Raw genomic sequence first — 26,863 nt, forward strand, 5'->3', positions numbered from 1 at the left:
AATCAACACCAATCAAGATTTTAACTAGATTGACGATTATCGCTTCTGATCCATCCCATTACAACTCACTGGTATGTTGGTATCTGGTTCTTGTTGTGCATTTATTAAAACCTAGTAGTACACTGCAAGCCCATCTACTGCCTTTACTAGAAAAAAAATGTTATCAACATGCAGTGCGTTATTGGACGATTATTGTAGATTTGCTTAAAAAAAATACATGTCCCTCCCACTTACATCCATTGCACCTGCAGCTAAAAAAGAGAAAAATTGAACATAGTAGCTAAGTGCTACAAAAATGTCCCAGGCCGGTGAAGTTGTTTCAGAAAATGCTGTTCTGCATTAAAATTTGCAATATTGTAATAAACCATTTCAAACACAAAATAATACAGTCTTGAAACATTGAGGTATGATGTATATTTCCTCATTATGTATTTTTCTCAGAGGTCAACGTCAACATTAACAAGACCTTATGATATCGTGGCTGTGTATCCCAAGACTGAGAAGTTATTTCATGTAAGTGATTCTGACCTCTGCTCTTTTTATATACTCTTGTCAGGAAATATCCTAGCAGTATACATTTTATGTATTTTAAAGTGGAGCTGCTTCCAAGGCTTTCTGTAGTTTAGGATGGAGTGGTAAAGAGTTAGACCTTTTTTTGTGGTTTATATTTTGTTCACATTTCCCATTTCTGTATAACACAACTGTGAGGGAGGCGAAATAGATAGCCGTGAGTACAGATGGCAAAGAAAAAACTTCTTTTTTTTTTCTTGTGGATTGTTCCCTGAAAGAATTTGACATCGATTTCTGATGCACTTCAAACAGAATATGGCAGGAGCATGCTGTGGTGACTAACCAACAGGCTGGTATTCTGCATGCATAAGATGAAACGTTTTATCGGGAAGGAATTTTTTTTCCCCTGTTGGAGCAAATTGAACCATGCTTTATAGGGGTTTTTTTGCCTTCCTCTGGATCAACAGTGGGTGATTGGTGGCATAACGTTCTGTTTAGGCTTTTCTTCTTTTTTTTCATATCTCTATAGGTTGAACTCGATAGACATGTGTCTTGTTTAAACCTGATTAACTATGTATTGTATGTCAATTATGCAAAGTGTTCAGAAATCTTTTCTTTGTAAAATCATTTTAACGTCTTCCTCTGTCATATACCAGGCTGCTTGTACAAGCATTGACGTAGATGTCATCTGTATCAATGTAACCGAAAAATCTCCATTCTTTTTCCGAAGCCCACCTATAAGTGCCGTAAGTCTTACAAGTAGAGCAAGTTGATCGTAAACATGATTCAATACCTTTTTATTATTAGTACTCCTATTTCATTTGAAGGCTTTATACAGATTGCTTCTTGCAGCAGAGAACAGATTCTACTATAGAGACATTTGGCGCTTTAATGAACTTTTCAACTTTAGAAAGTGAAAAACCCCTTATGGGGAGTGATACCGAGCTCCAGCGGGCCCACTAACTTATCTTCCTGCTAGTCTTCTGTTTTGAATCCAGTTATGTGAATATAAGAGGAGATACTGGTCAGTCAATTTAGCTGAAAAGACAGGTGCCCTAATTCCTTCCAGTCTGTTTTTGTTTTTCTTTTGCTGGACATTTTTTTTTACACCTAAAATGTACCTAACCCAAAAACAACAATGTAATGCGTTTCAGCTTACCAGTCTTCAAATGTGGTGGCTGCATTAGTTTTCTTTTTTGGCTTTTTTTCCTTAGCTTTCATTTGCTGATCTAGCTAATAACAGACTTCCTGGGTTAGTGACATTAATGGAGATCCCCCCCAATGCTAGTTAAGGACTTGGCTTAAATGATGCCTCTTGATCCAATCATCATCATCTTTCCTGTAGTTTTCAGCTGTCCCTCCAGTGCTGGTATCGGTCTCTGATCCAGCGCTGACCGTTGTGTCGTCTGTGTGGGTGCAGACTGCCGGCATAGACTTACATTGTGTCTCTCCTCATCTCCCGGACGAAGATCTCTACAGTGCATACGCCCGCCCCATCAGCCTTTGCGGCTGCCCGAGATTTTTCAGATCTTTGGACGGGAGCGCACAGTGGAGACACAGGTGTGTTTTTTTTACCCTTTTTGTAACTTTTTTTTTTTTTTTTAACTACCTCCCGGCCGGTGCGGGAAACAGTCAATTTAAAAACAGGCACCGATGCCTGTTAACATACAAGCGATCTGCCGGCTCTATGAGCTGCCGGCCCGTGTCCCCCCTCCACGGCCCCCCCTCCCGTTGTCAAGCTGGTCCCGGGCTCCACAGGGGATCAGAGGGAGGTCGGTACAGGTTTATTACATCACTTCCGCATTCTTGTGTCACTCTCCAACTTCAGACGCTGGAGAGAAGCTGATGAAGCAGATCTCTGCTTCATCAGCTTCTTCAGGGGGGTCCTAGGTGAAATTTTTGTTAAAGCCCCCACCCATACATGCACGCATGCAAACATGCGTCGGTTGATACTTGGAGATTTGGAGGCGCACAGGGGTACACGTGGAGATGTGGAGGAGCACAGGGGTACTCATGGAGATATGGAGACAGACAGAGCCATGCTAGGGGCACAGGGGACCCTTGGAGCATTCCAAACACTAATTTCAAAGCTTTAAATATAGTGTATTATGTCACTTTTGTCATTTTTGAGAGAGGCCTGGAACCTAATTCCCTCGCTTCCCATTGATGTACATTATATACCGTGTACACACACACTCTTTATTCTCATTTTCTTTCTAGGCAATTGAGCGAGGCATCTTTTTTGAACTGATTTACACTCCAGCCATCAAAGACTCTACATTAAGGAGATATACAATTTCAAATGCGCTCAACTTAATGCAGACCAGCAAAGGAAAGGTAAGTAATTATGTTGTGTTGCATTGTACAGTCTTACAATACCACAGTTTTGGTCCTCCGCCTTGCAGAGATGTAGTGTTGTAGCATAAACGAAGTTACAGTGACCTGAAGAAAAAAAAAAAAACTGTTTGATTCTTGTGTATAACTTGTGGGGGCTAAAATAATAAATGCATGCTTATATAACAGGTGTTTAAAATCATCAGAAAGCACATATATTTCGCTGACTCACTAAAACACATTAAGTCAGTTATGTTCTTGCAGTCATGCTGACATTGCCTGATGCAGGTGAATTACACAGCATGACCACACTAGCGTAATGTAGCATTAATGATGCTGCACAGCAGGGATACATTGTAGGACTGCAGACTCCCCGTGGCCTGTTTTGGATTTCATTGTCTACAGTGAACATGCTGGCTTTTATTTTCTCATTATGAGGGCCAAAAATGCTCTGCAACACTTTAGATTCTATGGGTTTTTTTTCCTGGCAGTGTGACATTTAACAGACATGTTTGTTTCAGAGACTTGTGGTCATTTCTTTTAGTTTCAGGAAATCCAATTATAAAAATATTTGTTTGCCAGTACCTGGAAACCGCGTGAATGCCGGTATATTTAGTCACAACCTGTAAATGACGGCTAATAGGGAGATGTGCTCAACGGGGACAAGATCCCAGCAATGTTCGTACACATTTAGGACTTGTACACACCCTAACGCATACAGCAACTCACCATGACCGTGTTTTTCAAATGTGCTGCTCTGCGTTCAATAGATTGGAATGGGACTTGGAAGGGGAATACATCTAGAGATGCAGCATGTCGCATTCTTTCACAAGCAGTGATAAATAGGCTATCACTCAAAAGTGTAATCCAAAATCGTATTCATTAAATCTAAGCATGGTTACAGTCTGCAATCCAACGTTTGTCAAGGCTACATAAAGTGCTGTATAAAGGGGATATTTATGTTCATGAAAAATTGGTATGACTGTAACTATGCTCAAATAAAGTAAAGTGGATTACACTTTGTAGTGCTGGTCTCTTTATCATAGTTACTGGCTATTTTACCCAATGAATCTCAAGGCTACAGGTGTGTGTGTGTGTGTGTGCATAATGATTTTAATCACAACTTGCCCAGTGCAGCATATGTGAGAAAATGTGCTCCGTTTTAAAGAATTGTTTTCTGCATTTTATCTTTCATGTAAAACTAGGTAATGTGGAGGGTGAGAACAGTCTTATGTGGAACCTTTCAGAGCGTTGTTTGATTCTTACTGTCCTGTGGAATAGAAATCCCTAATACTATTTATCTGCACTTCCTTGACACTTAGGGACACCCCCTTATCCTGCTTGCGGTACTAACATAGAGCACGTTTTATATATAAGTGCTAATATGAATATCTAATAATATATTCTGTATGTTCTAATGATTGATTGTATAAAACTTGCTTTTGAGTTACTTTCCTCACTTGTCTCCTCTGAGATGTTAAACATCAGCTTGTGCTGTTGTGACAGCATCTGATTCACAAATCCTGGCACCAGGCCCGGTCATTTAAGTCCTAAGGGCAGTCATTGTTCTCTTGAATTGTTTATTATAACCTCATGCCTGCAGCCTGACCTGCCACCAAGCCAAATCAATCTCTCAAAAAAATATGTGCTGGTTAGAAGGGCAACTTCTTGAGAAGCCTAGGGCTCTGCTGTGAGATTGTTTGCTTGTTTTAGTAAATGCTCGGTTTCGGCACAGATTGCACTGCACAAAGTATTAGTTTAATTTCGGGTACATGCATCAAAAACCTTCACTTTTAAAAATAAATTTGACAGTACGCTAATATAATAAGAAGGTGCAGCCTTGGAGAAGAAAATTTGCTCTGCAAAATGTTTAGTAGGCATGACACAAGGTGGTACTATTCTGCTTCCTTGGGTGGAGGGAGATGCAATATATTGCTGAAAGTATTGGGACGCCTGCCTTTACACGCACATGAACATTAATGGCATCCCAGTCTTAGTCCTTGGGGTTCAATATTGAGTTGACCCACCCTTTGCAGCTATAACAGCTTGAACTCTTCTGCGAAGGCTGTCCACAAGGTTTGAGAGTGTGTCTATGTGAATGTTTGTCCATTCTTCCAGAAGCGCATTTGTGAGGTCAGGTACTGATGTTGGACAAGGCCTGGCTCGCAGTCTCTGCTCTAATTCATCCCAAAGGTGTTCTATCAGGTTGAGGTCAGGACTCTGTGCAGGCCAGTCAAGTTCCTCTACCCCAAACTCGCTAATCCATGTCTTTTATGGATCTTGCTGTGTGCACAGGTGCGCAGTCATGTTGGAACAGGAAGGGGCCATAACCAAACTGTTCCCACAAAGTTGGGAGCATTAAATTGTCTATACTGTCTTGGTATGCTGATGCCTTAAGAGTTCCTTTCACTGGAACTAAGGGGCCAGGCCCAAGCCCTGAAAAACAACCCCACACCATAATCCTCCCTCCACCAAACTTTACACTTGGCACAATGCAGTCAGACAAGTACCATTCTCCTGGCAGCCGCCAAACCCAGACACGTCCATCGGATTGCCAGACAGAAGCGTGATTCGTCACTCCAGATAACACGTTTTCACTCCTCTAGAGTCCAGTGGTGGCGTGCTTTACACCACTGCATCCAACGCTTTGCATTGCACTTGGTGATGTAAGGCTTGGAAGAAGTTGCTCGGCCATGGAAACCCATTCCATGAAGCTCTCTACGCACAGTTGTTGTGCCAATCTAAAGGTCACACCAAGTTTGGAGGTCTGTAGCTACATCTGCATGCTTCAGCATGCGCTGACCGCGCTCCATCATTTTACGTGGCCTACCACTTTGTGGCTGAGTTGCTGTTGTTCCCAGTTGCTTCCACTTTGTTATAATACCACAAACAGTTGACTGTGTAATATTTAGTAGAAAGGACATTTCAACGGATGGACTTATTGCATCGGTGGCAACCTATCCAGTACCACGCTTGAATTCACTGAGCTCCTAAGAGCGACCCTTTCACAAATGTTTGTAGAAGTAGTCTTCATGCCGAGGTGCTTGATTTTATACACCTGTGGCCATGGAGGTGATTGGAACACCTGAAACCAATGATTTGGAGGGGTGTCCCAATACGTTTGTCAATATAGTGTATGTAGAAGCACCGATGTCGACCTTTTTATATTGACATTAGAAGTGGCAAAATCCTGTCCTATTTTAGTACAGTGCCACCACTACCGCCCATAACAAGTGTTATCAAATTCGGGGACTTGAATTTACTTTGTAATTTATTGGAAATAATTTCTTTTTTTTTCAAATCTCGGTTTATTGAGCAAGAAAAAAATAAAACAATAGGTTGGTATATTATCAAATCGTAAAGGTCTGCACGCAGGCAACCAACTTGTTCAATATAACATACAAGAATGTACAAAACATAATGGTGTACCTAACTTCAAAACGAGGCAAAACAATTAAAGGCACAGTGGCATATCACCAGTTCCTGAGCCCATCAATTAGCATCGAGCAAGCCACTGGTCAAGTAGCGTAGTATACCCTATATAAGGCACATAAATTTGCAGCGCATACATAATAATGCTATAGGACGGTAGCTCCCACACTGTGCGGTGTCCTTCCCCTCTTTAGGAATCACCGCAACATGTGCCCTCAAGGAATCCATCGGCAAGGGACAGTGGTGGAGGATGGAGTTGAATAGGAAATAATTTCTATAGTGCAGTAATGTGCAAAGTAATGACTGCTACAAAAAAAGGAAAACAACTCCTACTTGAAAGTAGTTTGCAAGGACCTGTAGACACAACATAACCTTATTGCCCTTTGAGAAACATATCTCTCTATGGAAAAGCAGTTTGTGAAGGTCCTCATGGAACATCTGAAACAAGGAAAGATTCTCCTCTCTGGCCAGCAGCTGCAGTCGGTAGAAAGCCAAATTATGCCACCAGCCTCTCCAGGTCAATGTGCCATATTGTACAACAAATAAATCAATTTAATTCCAACTGCCTGAATTGTGGCCTTTCAGGAGCATGCAAACTGAAACTATTGCAACAAGGCCTTAGCTTTGAAGTCAAACGTCTAATGGGCTCAGTTGTCCTTTTTAAGTAGAAACTGTCATTGATCTAAATATATGGATATAAAATCTCTGATGCAAAGTGTCATTTTGCAACTTTCACGTTTTGGGATATAAAAGCTGAACTGCCTTAAAACTAGTATGCAGTTTGTGAGTCAAAAGTGGCAGATTTCATATGTGGATTCTCACAAGTATTCCTCTTTTCCCTTTAAAAACTAAATGGTAGCAGGCCTGAGCCAAGGCAAAAAACTGATTTTTCCAATGATAAAACAGGAGTGTGCTACAATATGTTTTTAAAGGTCTCACTACACATGTTAGTCTTAATGCACAAACTCCTTTAGATCTCCCAACTATGTAGTGTGTGGGCCTGCCTGAATGGATATGAGTTAAATAAATTATTAAAGTAGGTGCTTATATAATAAATAATTTTGGTAATTCTAATGAAGATTGTAATTCGATTTTAAAGTCAGAATGTATTGTGTATGGGATACATATCGGTCCCCCTACCAAGTGCAAGGTACATTTTGTATTAGGATTGTGTTCAGTCATTTTAATATATCCTCAGTTTAAAGTGTATATACAGTATATATCTTTTGCATAAGACTAGTGTTCCTACATTTTTTAATTTAAGGGTAAATTTGTCTTACCCTTAGTGGTGAATATATGACTTAATCTGTTTTTTTGTTTTTTTTTTCTGCACATGGATAATTCTGTATTTTTTTTTCATTTAGAACATTATTGTTTCAAGTGGTGCAGAAAGGGTAAGTTTTTTGTTTGTTTCCTCTCCTTTATGTGTCTCAACTACTAGCTATAGAAAAGGCTTAAGAAAAGGTAGGGAAGGGTTGTATATGCATTTAGGTATCTACATTACTGGCCCCTGTTTTCTATCCATGGTGTGTAAAGCAGGCATAGTATAAGGGATAGCCTAGTTGCCTTTTATATATTGTAATATGTATGTTCATGGTGTGTCTGTGATAAAAAAATCTACCCAAAATGTAAAAAAAAGTAGCATTTTTATGGGTTTTTGTTTTCTTTCCTTGTAAATTGCAGCCGCTTGACTTGAGAGGTCCATATGATGTTGCCACATTGTATCCTTTTTTTTGTATTTGTCAATGTAAATGGATCAATGGTTTTGTGCCCAGTACGGATTATATTTGCTTATATATACACCTGTGGTTTTTATTAGGGAACCAACGATACCGAGTATTTTGGCGAGTACCTGTACTTGCCCAAATGCTCCGACGCTTACTTTTGATACTGGAACTTCCAGTCAGAGGGAGATCTCCCTCTGACCTTCAATGCCGAAGGAGCATGAAGCTGGCTTTCTTTCCACTTAGGAAGCCATGAGGCGGGTTATGACCCGCTTCCTGATTGACTAGGAAGCTGGCTTCACTTGTTACTAGGCAGCCTGGCTTCCTGACCAATCAGGCGGCACCTAATTACCTTTTGTGACCTAATGACCCTTTCCTGATTGGTCAGAAAGCCACGCTGCCTAGCAACAAGTGAAGCCGGCTTCCTAGCTAATCAGGGAGGCGGGTGATGACATGCTGCCCGGCTTCCTGATTGACTAGGAAGCCAACTTCACTTGCTGCTAGGCAGCGTGGCTTTCTGACCAATCAGGAAGCTGGGAGGCACCCATTGACCCGGCTTCCTGATTGGTCAGGCAGCCTCGGAAAGAGCACCGGCTTCCCAAGCAATCGGGAAGCCGGACGATGGGTGGTGATGCCTTGCCGACTTCCTGATAATCAGGACACACGGCAGCGGTATTGGCAAGTATAGAAAAAAAATATTGGTACTTGTACTTGCATCCCTAGTTTTTATCACTTTTTATTTACTTTAAAATATTTGGTAATGAAATGTCAGGTATATCATTCTGTGTTAGAACCACTTAACATATTATCAGAGGTTTACTGTTTGGATTATCTGAAGGACCTGCCAAGGCTGCCCTGTCAATCAACTGCCGGTCTGCACTGCTGCATGGTGGTAAGTCCCAGTATTAATTATGCCCTCTTTGTCATCACAATGAAAAATGATATCCATATCCAGCTAAATATTTTGTTTGATGCATTTGTCTTTTATATCTAACATACTCCATGATCTGTCTTATTTCATGTTTCCCCAGTTTATAGTTGAAAAGGTTAGGCATTAAGGGTGGGGGCCTGAACAGCTGGGGCATTTATAGTTGAAGTGACACTAAACTCAGGCTCTAAATCTTTCAAATGCAATTATCTACCCTAACTATTAACAAGAACGTAACTTATTTATGCACTAGACCCATGTGTTAAATCCGAAAAATGCATTCAAGAACCTTACCTATTAGCAAAAATGTATCACTTGGCTATAGATCCTCAAATCATCTCTGAATTGGTGCTGACACCGCTCCAAGCTTGTTCCCATGATGGACTACAATCACAAGTTTAGTTAGCCAATTTGTATTGAAATTCTAGTCTATCATGGGTCTGAACTTCAATGGGTGGCTACTTTACAACACACACGGGGACCATGGGGAACAAAAGTAACCACCCTCCAGAAGGAAGGACAGTGTCAGCACCAATTCCGAGATGATTTGAGGAGCATACAGTTGAGTGATACACAAATAAGATACATTTTTGTTAATAGTTAAGCTACTTAAATACATGTGTAAAATGTAACTCCTGAGTTTAGTGTCACTTTAATGGGATTAACTGCCGATGGTTATCGGTTGCCCAAAAATACTAGATTAGTCTTGTTCCCATTTTGGCAAGAGTTCACATGGCTTTGTTTTATTACTTGATTCTTATGCAGGTTGCAATGCACCAAATAACGTAGATATGTATTGTTTAATGTTGAACTCCAGGCTCCCCCCAAAAAAACACAGCTTATTGAAATCGTAATAAAAATATGTGGTTCAGTGCTTTAATTACCTTGTCACGTTCTTGGTCACATATTGCAGTTTTTAGCAGCTCCCAAAAGTAGAAACAAAAGTTGATCTGTGCGAGTGTATCACAAGCAGGGAAACAGCACCTACTTGTGACTGATTTTGCCAACAGCCCTTGCTGTTAACTAATCATGTGGGTTTGCATTGGTGCTCTTTCTGGAGTGTACCTTACTGAATGTTAGACTTATTTGGTCAAATAGATGATAAATATAGGGCTCAAATTAACCTTTTGGGTTTTATCACTAATAGTAGAAGTGGTCATATGATGTATACATGCAGTGGCACTGGCCAGATATAACCTAATCTATGTGCATTAGACCTTGTATATTCATAGCTTTAGCCTGTGTGGTTTAGATCACAAACAAATGAAAAGAATGCTGCTATTTGTCTAGTTATGTGGATTGCTTACCTACGTTCAGCAATCCTGCTGTGCTCAATTTCCGTAAAGATTTTCCAGCTTGGTAGGCACAGTACACAGCTTATTTAATTATGTGTTTTCAACTGCAGAGACCAGAAAGACTGCTTTTGGCATTACATACACAATGAAGAAACCTCTGGTTTTAGAAGATGAAGAATCAGCGGAGGAGCCAGTTACCAAAAAAGCGAAAAAGGAATAAAGTGTGTATATAATTTCCAAAAATGCCAAAAATCTTTTGATCTTTTCAGTTCTTTTTTTTATCTTTTGTATCCCCCCACAGTGAGGGTAGATTTGGAACATATGATTTTTGGGCAGATACTAACTGGGTTATTCACAAAAGGGTGAAGAGTTTGGAGAAGGCAGGAGAAGTGAACAATCTAGGACAACATAGCTGAACTCGAAAGTGACCTGAATTGGAAAATTTTTCCAAATCAGCTATGTTGTCCTAGATCAGGGGTGCCCATAAGGTCGATACGCGATCACTGGTAGATCGCGATGTCCTGTCTTCTCTGGATCCCCGCTGCGCTGCCTCCAGGGGTCTGCTGTGGGGGGCACCTTTTTTTTTCTTTTTGCCACGTACAAAAGGAGCTGGCTACTGCTATGCTTACGCGGTGCTCGTGCGGCTGCCGGCTGAACGTGTCAGACGCGGCAGACGGAAAGGGGCGGGAGTGGCAGTCGGAAAGGGTCGGCCACAGGAGCACTACGGGAGGATAGGACGCCTGCGCCTCTAGAATGCACTGGAATGCGTTAGGGGCATGGGGTTGCCCCACAGCCATGTCCCCCGCCCACAGTTTGATCACCCGCTCATTAGGCACATTAGTGCCTGCATTCCGGTAAAGTGTGATCTGCAAAAATAGTGCTTGCAGCATTTTTGCAGATCGCACTGGACCGAAAAGCAGGAACTAATGCGCCTGGGTTCCGGGTGCAGGCGATCGCACTGTGGGTTAGGGGCCTGGCTGCGGTGTCATTGACTTCAATGCACCGCCACGCCCCCTCCCGCCCCTGAACGCAGGTGTTTTTTCGTTGGTAGATCTCATTGAGCTCGTCATTTGAAAAGTAGATCTCCAGACGAAAAATTGTGGGCGCCCCTGTCCTAGATTGTTCTTCTCCTGCCTTCTCCAAACTCTTCACCCTTTTGTGAATAACCCTTTTAAGTGTGATTGACTTAGTACTTGTTTAAAAAAGGACAGCAGTTCAGAATAGTTTAACAAGTTTATTGTTGAACATTTATTTGTACAGAATAGATCAGTTTTGTCTTTTGAAACCATAAAACAGTAATGGAACATTTGAGATTTGTATTTCTGGTGTAATATCACTATTAAATCATTTGTGTAAATCCCTATTGTCCATTTGTGTAGTTTTGTGGTTCCTCTCCTTCCAAAGCTCGCAGTAAAGATATATAATCCAGGAGCTCTGAAAAAAAAAATGTGTATAATACAGATCTGATTTCTGTGTAGTTCCCATGTCCTGTTCAACTGCACAGAACTCCTCGGTCTAATCACTAGCCCTTAACAATATGCTAGCCCATCAGTGTCAGTTTGGCCTATAAAGGGACAGTGACCACTGTGGATATGTGCACTACAGGCTGCAGTGAAACAAAATTCGTTCTTTGCTTCATTGCTTAGTAGAGTTTAAAATGTTAAAATACAGGAGAGCAGAATTTGATGCAAGATTACTGCCACTAGGTGGTGAACTAGCACCACTGCTCATCCAGGAATTCAATCTTTCTCGTGTTACGTAACAGCTTTTAGGTCTTTTGTTTTACTAGTACATGTCATGTAGACTCTTGTCTCATGATCACAGCCTTGCACAGAGCAATGCAGATGGGGCAGTGTGGCCACACATTATATCATTACAGTAGGTCTGTGATATGAGCAGAGCCTAATTCATGAGATACAGTCTACATCAAGAAGAATAAATACAATATGCAATATTACAAAGGATGGTCAGAATTCGTACCCTTGCTCCATTCTATGTCATTATATTGGTACATTATATAAAGATGTGCAACTTTTTTTTTTTTTTCTTCATAATATATGTACTCAATACAAAATGTACAGAAAATACAATACAAATGTATAAAAGAACAATCTATAGTACAACTTTTCCCTTTTCTATTGCATTTCTGTCTCATCCCATCTAGTGTCTCACCCAGTCTCTAATCCTTCTCAGTCATAGCTCAGAAACCTTATGTCTCTGGAGGATCTTCCAGACCTCACATTATTGGAAAGATCCTACGTACAGGACATCTGGTCCAAGCCATTTTAATATCAAAGTAGCTTGCTGTCCATTCTTCATATGTGAACTAGAGCCACAGGAATCCACAAACAGCTGCAGCCCTTGTTCTGTTGCTTTCCGAGATGTCAGTCAACATGCAAGTCCTTTTTTTATCTTCAATATTCATTTCTGAGAGAAGAAAAAAAGGCCAATGCATCATCAACCTGACAAAAGAACAAACTTTTTCCGGGGCTGTGCTGCTGGGTTCTCCTGGGTTGCTTCTATGATTTAGGAGAGACAGCGTTTTATTTGTATATTTTTTATTTTTTTTTAAACGGTTTCCTAAATTTAGAGAGCAAGCTGTGGCTCTAGGTAGACATCAACCCATATTGCAAGCTGCTTGTAGGGGGGCTCTTTAAACAGAGTGCCAATCAATTCTGCACAATGCTTTTTTCAGTTTTATTCAGAATAAACTGCTTTGTGCAGAGCTATACTAAATTCAGTGAGGCTTATTTATGAAAGCAAGGTCAAAGGAAACATAGAGATGATATTTGCAGTAGTGAAACTCTTTAAACCCATGTTTTGTGCCTTTCTGTTAAAATATTGTTTCACACCTCTATGTACACAACAACCAGTGAAGGATTAACTTTCCTCTTCCATAAACAGAATATGGTTGTTGTGGGTTCTAGCTACAGATCCTTTGGTAGCTTTTTTTTTTTTAATAAACAAGGCCCACTGCTTTTAGCAGATACACCTTTTGCTCAGACTGAAGGTCCAACCTAACCTAATAGGCAAGTTCTAGTCGGAACAAGGTGATGCTTCTGTTCTGAAGCGGCAGCTAACACCCCCATAGTTCCCTAACATTCTAGTTCTCTCCATTCTCTTGTTTAGTAGCTTTGCAAGGCAAAGGGCCTTTTCCCACTATTTATCCACAAGCGGGTAGTCCACGCCACTGCAGAAGCCTCATGCTTCCAAACATACAGCCAAGAGTCCTCTCTCTGGCTTTGTCCTCAGTACTTCTTGTCATGTCGGTCACAACACAATGGCTAACGCCCAGCATGTGTTTCTATACTACTTACATTTAACAAGATTAAAATACAAATATTGGTGTCCTTCATATGACTTAAAAACAGTAATAACAATTAGGCAGTGTACCTGCCACAATTATCCAACACAAAGATTTTTCCTTATGGAATTAATATAAAGCGCAATACCTATATGCAGTAACAAACCATAAATAAATAAATACAGTTTAAAAAATTCAAAGTGCAGGGGATTTAAAAAAAATCTGGAATAGTCATATCAAAGCTTCTTGCATCAAAAAAAAAATGTGTCATAGCTAATGCCTATTCAAACTGTTCTTCTGTCAGAAATTCTGTATGTGAGAGTTCTTGTATGAATTTTCCTGGAGCCCACTGAATATTTCTTTGGCGCCGTTTTGCCACTGAAGGACAAGTTCCATTGGTGTCTTTCCCGCCTGTCAGGACAATTTAGAAAATATTCAGTCAGACAAACACATAAATTACTTGCAGTTTTTCCACTAGATGTGCATAGCTTGACATGTGTACATTCAATGTTTAAAGAACTCAATTAACTACTAGTTTGATCTATAATGGTCACATTAAATCACATATCTTAAAAACGGACAACTCCGTCTATGGAAATAGCCAACATTGGTGTCTTTAGAGCTCTGTCTGTTAGGTATCTGCTTACAAAATTTTAGCTTCTGTATGTGGCTACAACATTTTTCAGGAATTATCCAGTTGTCTTGAGGCAGGGAAGATGTCTCCTTTTATTTGTCTGTATATGTTGTGTTTATCATGATTTAGGGTGTATAGACACAGACTGTTTGTGAGGATGTTGGATCCTTAAAAGAGAACTATGGGATAAGTGTTTTTCCCCATGGTTCTCATAAGGGTCACGGGAGGACATAAACTGGCATCCTCCCGTGTCCCAAAGCTCAGTATATAGCGAGCTATAGCTAGCGGTATACTAAGACCGCCTCAGCCACGACGGATCCCGAGATTACTGTCGAGATCCATCCAGCTGTGTGAGTGACAGCGGGCTCTGCCTATTTAGAGGCAGAGCCAGCTGTACCCTCCCCCGTCCGTTCTTCCACTCAGCGCTGGAGGATCGCAGCGGGGAGGGAATCCTTGCAGGGAGCCGTGACTGACAGTCACTGCTCTCTGCAGGGGGATGATGGAGAAGTGAGCGAGCGACGGTATGTGTTTTGCTTACTTCCCGATCTATTGAGCCGACGTGACCGTTTCATTGTCACACGTCAGCTCGAACTATGAGGAGGAGTTATTTTTTTCACTCGCCTCATAGTTCTCCTTTTTAATTTTCCTGCTTTTCCCATTGCAAGAAAGGTTTATAATGGTTTTAAAGAGTATTCTGCTAATTAAACTTAAAATGGAAGATTTTAAATCTTGCCCCTTTTTGAGTTTGTTCTTTATAAAAATCCTCATGTTTTTACCAGTACAGACTTTTCAATCCCTTTTTAAAGGTTTGTATTTAGCCTGGTGTCAAATATAATTGCATGCAAAAAAAAGAATGTTTGTCAGGAACTTACGCAATTTTTGACTGAGAAATTGGCCCCATACATAATCAAGAGTCTCATCATTTTGTAACGATTTAGTCTGACTCCATCGTGCATTGGTGTATCCCCTTCCTGCAGAAAAACATAATGTTATAATATTTTAGGGATTCACATGGCAAAATGATCATTTGTAAACTTTTGTTTCCAAAAGGCAGAATGAGTTATACAATAATGGAAAAGATATGATGCTTAATGTTGCACATTACTGGGATTAGCAATTGCAAAACACTGTTAGAAATCGAGCTGTCAGTGTGGACAACATGGCTGTTCCGTGTGTAGCAACCTTGCGTTGTAGCTTTGGCCTTCTGCATTCACACCCCATGGGATGTTTGTATGTTTTCCTTATCTTTTGTTTGGGTTTCCTATAACAATGCATAAGCATAAAACCATCTACCCAAACATTATACCTGCAATAAGTTTGGGAGTCTGTAAAAGACGCATTCAACTACTACTACTTTTTGGGATAGGAACTGGTGTAATAAATTATATATACCCTCTACTGTTTTACAATGTATTGGTGGTCAGATATTGTAGATTATAGAATGTTTCCCAAATCTGCCATCAAGTTTCACCAGGACTAACAGGGTTATTCACAAAAGTTTGGAGAATTAGAAGGCAGGAGAAGTGAACAATCTAGGACAACATAGCTGATTTGGAAAAATTCTCCAATTCAGGTCACTTTCCAGTTCAGATATGTTTTCCTAGATTGTTCACTTCTCCTGCCTTCCCCAAACTCTTCACCCTTTTGTGAATAACCTGTATGTGTTTTCAATTTAATACAGTCCATGTACCCATTGCACTCCTGACCGCTGATCCATAGTAAAGAGATGGGTGCATCGGTAGTCGACGGATGGCCACCGTCAAAATAGTACAGACAATTATGGACACCGGCACTCCAATAGTAGAATAATGTCTGTTAATGACGTCCGTGCAAAAACATACTTATTGCAACGTTTCGGGGTCACTCAGGATCCCCTTCATCAGGCAGAACAAGTGACTTGTTCTGCTTGATGAAGGGGATCCTGCGTGACCCCGATCTGCCTGATGACTTGTGACTTGCCTGATGAAGGTGATCCTGCGTGACTTGTTCTGCCTGATGAAGGGGATCCTGCATGACCCCAAAACGTTGAAGTAAGTATGTTTTTGCACGGACGTCATTAAACGGACGTTTTTCTACTATTGGAGTGCCGGTGTCCATAATTGTCTGTTCAATTTAATACAGGCAGGGTAATTAGAGTCTCGCCAATACCATTTACTACCTGTGGGGTTATCGGCAACACAGGTACCTCTCAAAGACAAGTTTGGGTAACACGGCAACAGAGGTAATGCCGCTGTATTCCAAAACTATAACGGAGAAGGTAGTAGCACATTCCAGGCTATGCAGTGTAGCAGGGGTGTGTGAAACACAAACGTACCTGAACAGAATCACAAATATTTTGTGATTCATTTTACATACTGTATGTTAGCTGCTTCGCTTGACCTCAGCTTTAATTTTAATCAAAGTTTTAGCATAGATATCTACAGTAACCACACCAATTACTGACTTAGATTAGCACATGTAATTTGTGACAAGTTGCTCTGCATGTTTCTTGTTGTATTTCTTTCATTAAAACAGGAGATTATTATTACAGATGCAATGGTGATTCTTACCCGGTCTTTGGCATTTAGATCAGCTTCACATGCAATGAGATGTTCTGCGCACTCATACTTTCCACATCTGACCGCTACGTGGAGAGGAGTACTGAACAGCTAGAGAAAGCGAGATGGACATCATTTACTAAACTGTACATAGGTCTGTGCAGTTAGGTAAAAAATAGCTGCACCAGGATATCAGTAGCTCATGAGTTTGCAAATATATAAATAACAGCACATGTAAACCAATAAGCTTTCATTCTGAGAGATCTGCTATTTCAACCGTAACACTAACTGAATCTGTCGGAGAACACACTGTATTTCCTATTTATACTGGCATATTGTACAGGCTGTTATCTCCCCCCAAAAATCTTGTTTTCTGCATTAACACTTATCCACTGTACTTTCCAATGGCCGTCGTCTTAGGCAAACTGTCTCAATCAGCAATAGCTATGTAATTAGATCTGTAATTTCAGAACCTTCTAACTTTATTTTTTTTTATTTTAAAGCACTGTGACATAACTGCATAACAGTGATGCTTGTTCTCCCAAACATCTCATTCATATTTTCTTTCAAGATTTTGATAGCAGTGAGGGATTAGAACCACTTTCAGGTTTGTATTACTGTCTGTATCACTGTTGGGTAGATTAAAGTACTAAAGGCTCCTGTATAATTTAAAAAGAATACAATTAAGCCCAGTTACTATGTCGTATACACGCCTCATAAGTAAACAACTTCCTTTACCTCCCCTGAGTGAACCAAAAACCTCCAATTTTGTCTCACACTGCAACTCACAGTGGGGGGTTTTCAGCAACAGGGGCAGTGCTGCCAATCCAGAAAGCAGTGGGCAGGACTTGGTGTGGCCAGGCTTTTAATTAGTAGTGACAATGCTAATAGCCACGCCCACTGCAAAGTTTTCTTATCCCACTATAGTGCAAAAAGGAAGAGTCTACATGAGTGGCAACACTGTTCTGAATTCAGGAGCAGTGCAGTATCATTACCACACAATCACAGGCTTAACAGGTATTTGTGGTACTTTTCGGGGGGACTAAGAGAAAACTTTAAGTGCAGGTGCACTTATAATAAGGTGCTCTGGCACATATATTTTTTTATTCAAGCAATAGTTTCAATCTCTAATTGTCCTGATCACCTATGTCAAAACTTTGAGTTGCCAGCAAAGCAGAAATAGATGGGAAATCTTTCAATGTTTGAACGATTACGGTCTAAAATGGGATTTACTTCTTATCGGAAAGCTATCTCATCACTTCCTGTTGAGTCTACATGAAAGGAAGTGAAGGGAAATCTCCCTAGGGAGAGACACCGCTAACCCCCCCCAAAAAAATTGACAGTAGTTTTAACTTTTCTCTACGCTAGCCAAATGGGAAAAAAATTTTTGGCTTTAGATACACTTTGAGCCCTATTCTTTGAATGTAATATAAGTTTAGGTTTTGGATATAGTTGAGTTTTTATTGTTGTCTGTCCTGACTAGGGAGATTATCTCTGTCAAAAAGAAATGGACAATTAAAAATGTTACAGTTGTCACCAAAACCGCAATAGAGAGAAAAATCATCTAATGGTGATGCGGTATAGTGATGACGACAGGATTTCCTCTCACTTCCTCTTATGTTTCCGGGACAGGAAGGAAAAGAAAAATCTATGGAATATGACACAGACCACAAACGAAAACCTAAACTGGTTTAAAAAATTCCAAAATGTTAATATACTTTAAAGGAGGTCTGTCTAGAACTGATTGTTGTGTCCTTTTTTATTATAAATATAAAGCCCTCTTCATCTGTATTGGAACTAATGACTACGCCTTTGGGACAAACCTATAAAGTCATATCCGGCATTCCTGGCATTACTAGTAAAAAGTTTGTTTTACCATGTGTTATTTATCCCCTTTCTCCTGAGGTTCACCAAATATTTAACTTATTGGGAATGTCCTACCGATAGTAGAGAAGGGGTGCTGGTGCATTTGTGCAGTACACTACAAATTATAAGGCCCCATCCACACCTGCGCGTTCCATGAACACACGCCAGAGCATTTGGCGCACGTTTATGGAAACATGGCTTTGGTGCCATTCACTTCCAATGGCATACCAAACGCAGACGTGCGTTTTTGCTCCGTGTTTGCGGGTGTGAAAACGCAGAAGCCAAAAATGCAAAGCGTGTGTCGCACAAAATACCATGTAAGCGGGGTTTTTTTTCCGCGTTTTGTCACGTGTTTATGAACCTATTGAAATCAATGAGGTCACACGGCACACAAACGCGTACGAACTTGCACCTACTTGACAAACATTCCCACCATGCCCAGGTGTGAATGGGGCCTAAATGTTTTGTTATATGGCCGGGTTATTTTGATTTTATCGAATGTAGCTAAGAAAATTATTTCAGCGGTCCTAGAATCTTGTCAAAGACTGATAAAGTTCATTTGAACGTTTCCTTGATAGCTTCTGATTCTAATAATTCATTATGGGTTTGAGATGCATTTCAGCAACTGTAACTCACAAATATACCATACCTTGTCTCTTGCATTGAGGTTTGCTCCTTTGTTCAGAATAAATTTCAAAACTTCAACACTCCCACCCCGGCAGGTCCAGTGAATTGCTGTGGATTCAAGCTGTGAACAAAGCAAAACACAGCTCTGAACATTTGGGTCCATCTACTGAATTCAGACATGCAAGGCCACAGAAACTTTGAAAGAGTTCTGAACGGTCTGGACTATTTGTGACTTTGGCTGCATATCTCAATAATTAATTAAATTAAAAGTAATTAAAATGTTTTTTATAGGAATTTATTTAACTGCAACTAAGTGGAACTGTAAACTGTATACCAATTCCAGAGCAGTGAAGCACCTGCTTAGCATCCCAGCAAGTAAATGACATTGATTTTGAAGCTTGAAAGAATGGCAGACACCAGCAAAGAGGTATTGTGCTTAAAGTGTGTCTACAGTAAATCCTAAACTCCCCACTAGGGAGTTTTACCGTATGTATTGTCCTGTGACCATTGTCACTGAGGCAGAATGTAACGAAAAATCCCAAATTTGGAATTGTCAAGAGACAATTTTATTCTGACTTCCTTTCGTATAGGATAAAAGTAAAGGGAAATCTCCCCACTAAGACGCAAAAAACTGGCAAGGGTTGTGACTCTTCCCTGCTTTACCCATCATTAAAAAAAAAGTTTTACTTTAGATATACCTTTTTTAAATGGATAAAGTGGATACAGGACACCACCTGTGTGATTTCCAGTCTGGAATGCAGTGCAATTTCATGACGGTAATAGATGTTTGTGACAGGTTCCCTTTTATTAGGAAGTTCTAGTGATGCATTATGGGATCTCTGGACATTTAAAGGAACAGTGCTCTTTGTTCTCTTTTAGAAGCTTGCAATCAGCAATTTGAGTCTTTTAGGCAAAAAGAAAAACAGAGAAAAGAAATAAAGGCAAAAGCTGAGTTGTTTCCCATATGTCCCCAGATAATTAACACAAACGCAGGACAACAGCCTCTTTTATTGCAGTTATTTCTATAAACAGTCCCTTTGTGTGGTGATCTTAGTTTAAGGTACCTTTCCAAATGACTTCCAGTCCCTAGCGTGAGCCCTTGCTTGTAGCTGACTTCAAGTCCACATAGCATTTAGCACAGTGATCATCTCTATATACTTTATTCATACAAAATGTCTAAGTAAACTATGTATTAAGTGTCCTTATATTAAATATGCCTTAATTATTATTCAAAATCACACAGGAATGGTTTTACTTGTTAAGCTAAGGAAAATGAAATCCTACGTGGGGGATATTTTGCCTGATAAAATCGAATTATTTTTTGATTGGGGCCTTTCATTGTTTGGACTTGCTAGTTATTCCCCACTATTTATATGGATAAATACTTAACCACATGGAAGATTCAGACCAAGGGAAACTGCATTTATTGCACTTAGCGGGAGGTTGCAAAGGTAGATTGGCATGAGTCTATTATTTTCCCTTATGGCTTCAGTGCCTTGCAACATTTTGGCAGCCTTTTGTCAACGAAATTATAGTTTTGTAATCAAGCAATGTTTTCCAGTGACTTCTCCAGCAACCTTGCTAGCTTCTCTGTTGTGGCTATTTTCATTTTCAAAGACAGATGTATTGGAAAAATTCACATACCATGTCCTGGAATTCTATGTCTCCTCCAGCTTCAATTAACTTCTCAACAATGGCAAGGTGTCCTTCCGTGCATGCTCTGTGCAGGGCTGTGCGTCTGTACTGTTAGGAAAGAGAGGCAAGTTTATAAAGCAAATAAACTATGCACTTTAATGATGAACCGACATTCTATTACAGGAGGATGTTTCCGGGCTTGATAGTTTCGTTTTTAAAATATTTAGTGTAATGTTCAAAGTTAGGCACACAAATGTTGGAAAAAAGTGCTCCTGAAACTATTCTGTATAAGGATTTACTGCTTTTTTTAATTGATGGGTTTGGCATCATTGCCACAGGGGCTGAAGGCTCAGAAATCCTGTAGCTCCCCATGTTCTCTAGTAATGGTGCCCTTATCATTCAAGACAATTTCTACCTTGATATTGTTCCGGGTATTCAGGGTTCCAGCTTCCCAGACACATTTATGCAAATCGGATCTCGTCTGTATTACCATTTGTTTATTACCAATAAGACTATTAATCATAATTAGGGGATGTCTGCCAGCATTTGGCTTTGTTAGCAAAGATACATAAGTGCTAATTATTGCCACTCAGGACATTCCATCTATCTGATGATCTATCACTGTTTCATCCCCCCCAACCAAAGTTAACAGATTTGTCTAACTCTTTGCACTGCAGTGAAAATTCCAGCAGCAGAAAGATCTACTTGACAGGCTGGTAGGTTTGGGGACATAGGTGCAGAGATTGTACTGCCAGATTCCCTAGAATATTTAATAAGCAGGTTGGAGAGATTAATCTTCTTACCGTTATGCACTATTCCTTTAACATTTATAGGTCTATATCAAACATGCACTATTAAAAGGAACACATGATTAGCAAGACAAGTTATCTACCATGTCATTTAGTAAAGCAGTTGATATTCTTCCTTCCTGGGAGGTGAGTAATGATATCCATAATACAGTGAGCCAGCGACATTAGTTAGACATAAAGTAACAGCAGAATGCTGAATGGACATTTCTCAACATTTCTAAAAAGGAGAGTCTATTTATGCATTTAAAAAGGTAGATTGTATTGCTTACTGGACCATTTTCTAAAACTACTTTTTGACACATTTTAATACTTGTAGTCATATCACTATGCTTACACTGAGAGTCAGCTAAGAAGAGTTCACTAAAGCCTACCTATATCCTGTACTTGAGCCTCTTGGTAAATGGTATAATGTCAGCATATGCCCCAATTTATAATCTGTTATTATTTAATTGTACTTTGGAATGGTACATAAATAGGCGCTTAAGAAATCATTTTTTCAGTGTATGAGAACCTGAGACTATAATAGTCTATCTACCTCCTGTATTTCAGCTGTTGCTGAACTGCAACATCCACGATGTATTCTCGACCTCTTGTTTAGATGCCAAGCATGATGGGAATTTTAGCTAAGTGCCAAATGGACTGAACTTTGCCAGCTCCTGCTTTAAATATTTCTTATTTTGGCATCTGCTGTAGGTAACCTAAAAAGAGAAATAAATATCCTACCTCATCACAGACATTTGGATCCCTGCCATCTGCCAGGTATTTTACAATGATGGGCATTTTGTTTTCCAGTGCAGCTTTCAAAAATGTTGTTTCGTCCACATGTTCAATCTAAAAATTATAGATTGGGCTTTGTGTGAGTGTTACGTTTTCCCAAAAGGTTCATTTATTGGTCAGTTTATTATAAACTTACCTCTGGCTCTGGTTCCTTGACCACAGGTACTTTCACTTTCTTGCATCGTTTTCTCTTTTTTAGTTTTATTATAATTTGCAGATCTTCTAAGTTGTCTAGCTTTGGTCTTTCATCTATTTTCTTTTTGAGAAGCTAAATAAAAAACATTAAGTGGTACATGTTCAGCAATCAAAGCATTTATTCAACAATCAAAGCATTAATTAAGAGATTAGTAGGACAGAATTTAAAGCCCATATCCGGGGGAAATAAAAAACTCCTTGCAGTGGATATACCCCGGCACTGCAAGGGTTAACTACTCTAATATGTCTAGGGGCGCAGTGTAAAGGACTTTTACTTACCTAATACCCTGCTCCCACTGCCTCAAAGAGTGGAACCCACAGATTATTGTCCCCCTATGCTCCATCATTCGAAATACCACTGATGTCATCACGTACAATGCAGGGCCCATAGACATAAAGTTTTTTGGTTAATGTAGGTAAGGTTTACAACCTTCTATTGCTGTCCATTGTGCCTACTGCAGACATTTTGTGTGTGACTCTATCTCTCACCCAAGTGACTACTATTCCCAGGACTAAAAGTGAGGAAAAATCCCAAATTTTGAGTTGTAACTAGAAAAGGAGTAGAGGGAATGTGTTCCAACTTGGTCTTTTGGTGAGTGCCTAAGGCCTTACTCTCGCAGCTGGCAAAATGGCAGTAAAAATAGGTGGTTGATCAGTGTTTTTATCGCCCCCTGACCACCCACCTAAAACTGACTGTGTTGCAAATTTTAAACATAATGTAGCATTTAACAAGTGATGCCGCTTGCCAAATGCGACCACTGCAATCAATTTGACTGCGCTCAAACCACATAACCACGCAGTTGTGGCACATTATTGCAATACAAAATCCCCATCGGGCATTCAGGAGGCTACAGTATCACCTGGATGCCACTGCCCTCTGGAAAGCGATTCACTGTGGATCGTTTTTCAGAGAGGCAGTGGAGCCTGCTACTTGTGTGAACATGGCCTAAAGGTGGCCATGCACCTGCCGATTATCGTACGATAATCGCGGGAAATTCCGCGATCGTACGATAATCGGCAGGTGTATGGAAGGCGTGCCACCAATTCTACTGTACAGTCGCACGTCTTTTGTCTTACGAGCACGTTGGAAAACCAGCCGAGCTCGTAAGACAAATGCCGCACGGGCGATGTGCACAAGCGCACGCTACCCGCTCAGCATTGCAGTAATCAAAAGCCCTCCCATCAGCGGGGCACGCTAGCGATGATCGCATGTACGATCTGCCTGTCCAAGATGGGCAGATCGTACGAGCTTTTAATTACCTTACAACCATCGCAAGACAAAAGTCTTGCGATGGTTGTAAAGTGTATGGCCAGCTTTAGAGGGAATTTACCTGTCTTTGGAGATTTCCTCTCAGTTCCGGGTGTGTCCACAGAACAGGAAGTGAAGAGAGCTCTCCAAAATAGGACACACATGGAAAAGAAAAAAATCCTGACAGGGATCTTATCCATTCTGTAGCCAAAATTAAAGAAAGTTTGGAATTTGGATATACACTATATTGCCAAAAGTATTGGGACACCCCTCCAAATCATTGGATTCAGGTGTTCCAATCACCTCCATGGCCACAGGCGTATGAAATCAAGAACCTAGGCATGCAGACTGCTTCTACAAACAGTTGTGAAAGAATGGGCCACTCTCAGGAGTTCAGTGAATTAAAGTGTGGTACCATGATAGGTTGCTACCTGTGCAATAAGTCCATCTGTGAAATTTCCTTGCAACTAAATATTCCAACTCAATATTGAACCTTACAGACTAAGACTAGGATGCCATTAAAGTTCATGTGTGTGTAAAGCCAGATGTCCCAATACCTTTGGCAATATACAAAATACATTCAAAATATTTACTAAAGAAGGCAAAGAGCAATCTGCCATACGAATCTATTCATCAAATAACATTAATCTGTCTAAACAACTGAAATGTGTAATTATAATAAAAACAAACATCTTTGCTTTTTGCAGTTAATAGACCATGTTTGCCTATTGTGTGTGTTTTTATGAATTACCTACCAGTCAGTCTATGTAAATAAAAAAGAATTTTGGTGCCATTTACGGGGATTCCACAGTTGTAATTTGGGACTGGGGCTTATATTCTAGTGTGTCTTTGTGATTTGTGTGGTGCACATCCCTCACTGGTTATGGGTGCTTACTGCTAGACAGATTGGTTAAGGGAGTACACTTGATCACATTTAACCAGAAGAAGGCAATCAACCATATTTTTAAAGCTATCATTGTTAGTAAACCTGTGCATACTCCATTATACTGGACAAAAGTGCGGTTAAAACAGCCTGTTGAAACAGAAAGTAGTCTATACACATACAAATAAATGTTTGCCTTACCGAATTGTGACAATACACCTCTGCACTATACAGATTGTACATTACATGGGTAGTATGATTGTTATCAGTACCTCAGCTTTGAGCTTTTTCTGCTCTGCTTGTTTCTCCTCCTCACGTTCAAGCAATGACTTTGAAGTTGTCTTTATATCATCTTGTTTCTCTAGTGTTACAGCTGTTTCATATTCTCCATGCCCAAAATGTTCTGTTGCAAAATTTCCACTGTCTTTGTTTTCTGTCTTCTTTCCAGTCACCTGTTGGTTCATAAGAACAAATATAATCTTCACTTGTATCGGTAAAAATCTGTTGTCCACCCACAATCAAACAGTAAACTATGGTTTCCATTTATAACTGCATCTGGAACACCTGAAAGACATTGGATCAATAACCAACATAACCACAGAAAAATACATTCCAAACATTCCCATTATCCTATAAAAGCATCTTTAAAAAAATCAAAACCTATCATTACTATCCATTCACTGCAAATTCAATTTGGGGGAAAGAGTAAAGGATGGACAAGCGTGGAAATAACTATGCCCATTGAAGAATGTTTTGCTTTTTTGCTACTACTTTTTTCATTTCACCCAAATAGCAATCCATCTGCTAAATAGAGATTGTTTGAAGATTCCTTTTTGATGTGAATGTAGAGTCCGTCTACATTGGCTCTTTAGGAGTATAGTAGACATGTAGTAAAAGTGTCCAGTACAGATCTTTAAGACCACCAACTTTCTACCAAGGGGTTACAGTTAATAAAATGTTCATTCTGTAATACAGGCTCCATCTGTCCAAGAAGCTAGAGATCTTGTACATCTACTATCAGTAGTAGAATTTTTTTTCCAATAGCTAGGTCATTGTCAGTCTATATTCTGAACGTATATGTATTTGTATATACCATGCTAGTCATGTCCACAGTATGAACAAAAGTAAATCAGAATGTTACATTTTAACCAACTTTGTAGATACTTTTAAGAGAGAACCTCAACAAGTATGTGACTATAAACCTAAACTAAGTTGTTAAATTAGTATTAGCCTTGATCCTTGGCAAGAAAGATAATTGAACTAGTGCAGGAAAACATTATTAGTTTACAACACAAGTACTAATATATAATTAGTTTCAATTTAATTAAAAAATAACAGTAAACATACCAGGTCTTCTACTTTCAGAAGCATTTTGCCTGTGGTATCTTGCAATGTCCTTTCCTGATGTTAACCTTAATTAGGGCAAGTTAGTTCTACTCCAAGCTCTGCCCCGTTGTGCTTTATATACTGTGTCTCTGGCAAGGTTGAATGAGGTAATGTTCCAACCTGGGAACCAGCATCTATGGACCTAGCTCAGACACAGAGATAGGTGCTTTCTCATTCCAGACATGCTAACTAGCCAGATCTTGTGTCATGTGATACTCCAGGAAGGGAGGGCATGAGTAGCAATGGGCCTTATGATGAAAAAAAATCCCATACACTAACCACATTGCATACCACAGCCAGTATGAAATGCGAGATGACCATTTCATTCAGAGTGACTAAAGAGCTCAGCAATGCAAGTCATTCTATCTGTACCAGTATGACAGCTGTCTGTTGGTCTTGCACCAGTTTTATCTACTGCCTGATGACTAAAAGATGCTGGAAAGGAGCTTGAATCAAAGGCCCCATCCAATAAATGAGTTGTCACTGAGGATTTGGGGCAGGGCTTTCTGTTTAATTTCATGTCATGGCTGCCACAAAACTGTGAGGAAGTTGGGTGGAATTCCACTAGCATTCTATATTTGTTGTGCCGAATTTTCCTGAGAATAGAGTAATCCTTGTGTCTCCTAAACTAAAATTAACAATGATATCACTGTGTGTGTGTGTGTATATATATATGTCACAAAGATTCCGCTGGTAAACAAGTTAGAAACCTTAATATACACAGGAAATTATTAGAAC

At 39.9% G+C, this 26,863-nt stretch overlaps 2 protein-coding genes across 2 annotated transcripts in view; one reads left to right on the top strand and one right to left on the bottom strand.

The window, feature by feature from the left end:
* Positions 1-10,443, top strand: part of RPP30 (ribonuclease P/MRP subunit p30) — an 18,108-nt gene extending 7,665 nt beyond the window's left edge. Inside the window, exons 5-12 of the mRNA XM_018562853.1 lie at positions 8-71; positions 442-513; positions 1,167-1,256; positions 2,731-2,847; positions 7,641-7,670; positions 7,960-7,997; positions 8,813-8,892; positions 10,334-10,443. Coding sequence (XP_018418355.1) covers positions 8-71; positions 442-513; positions 1,167-1,256; positions 2,731-2,847; positions 7,641-7,670; positions 7,960-7,997; positions 8,813-8,892; positions 10,334-10,443 — 601 coding nt within the window. The remainder of the gene's footprint in view (positions 1-7; positions 72-441; positions 514-1,166; positions 1,257-2,730; positions 2,848-7,640; positions 7,671-7,959; positions 7,998-8,812; positions 8,893-10,333) is intronic.
* A 3,318-nt stretch (positions 10,444-13,761) lies between these two features.
* Positions 13,762-26,179, bottom strand: ANKRD1 (ankyrin repeat domain 1). Its single transcript, XM_018562854.1, has 9 exons — positions 26,087-26,179; positions 25,012-25,191; positions 22,549-22,680; positions 22,359-22,466; positions 20,836-20,934; positions 19,214-19,312; positions 16,711-16,809; positions 15,034-15,132; positions 13,762-13,938 (listed from the first exon to the last, which is right to left on the bottom strand). The coding sequence occupies exons 1-9, from the start codon at positions 26,108-26,110 to the stop codon at positions 13,828-13,830; spliced, it is 951 nt and encodes a 316-aa protein (XP_018418356.1). The 5' UTR covers positions 26,111-26,179; the 3' UTR covers positions 13,762-13,827.
* Positions 26,180-26,863: the final 684 nt, after the last annotated feature.

The sequence above is a fragment of the Nanorana parkeri genome, unplaced genomic scaffold, assembly GCF_000935625.1.
Source record: "Nanorana parkeri isolate BGI_ZX_2015 unplaced genomic scaffold, ASM93562v1 scaffold606, whole genome shotgun sequence".
In the NCBI taxonomy this organism is placed as follows: Eukaryota; Metazoa; Chordata; class Amphibia; order Anura; family Dicroglossidae; genus Nanorana; species Nanorana parkeri.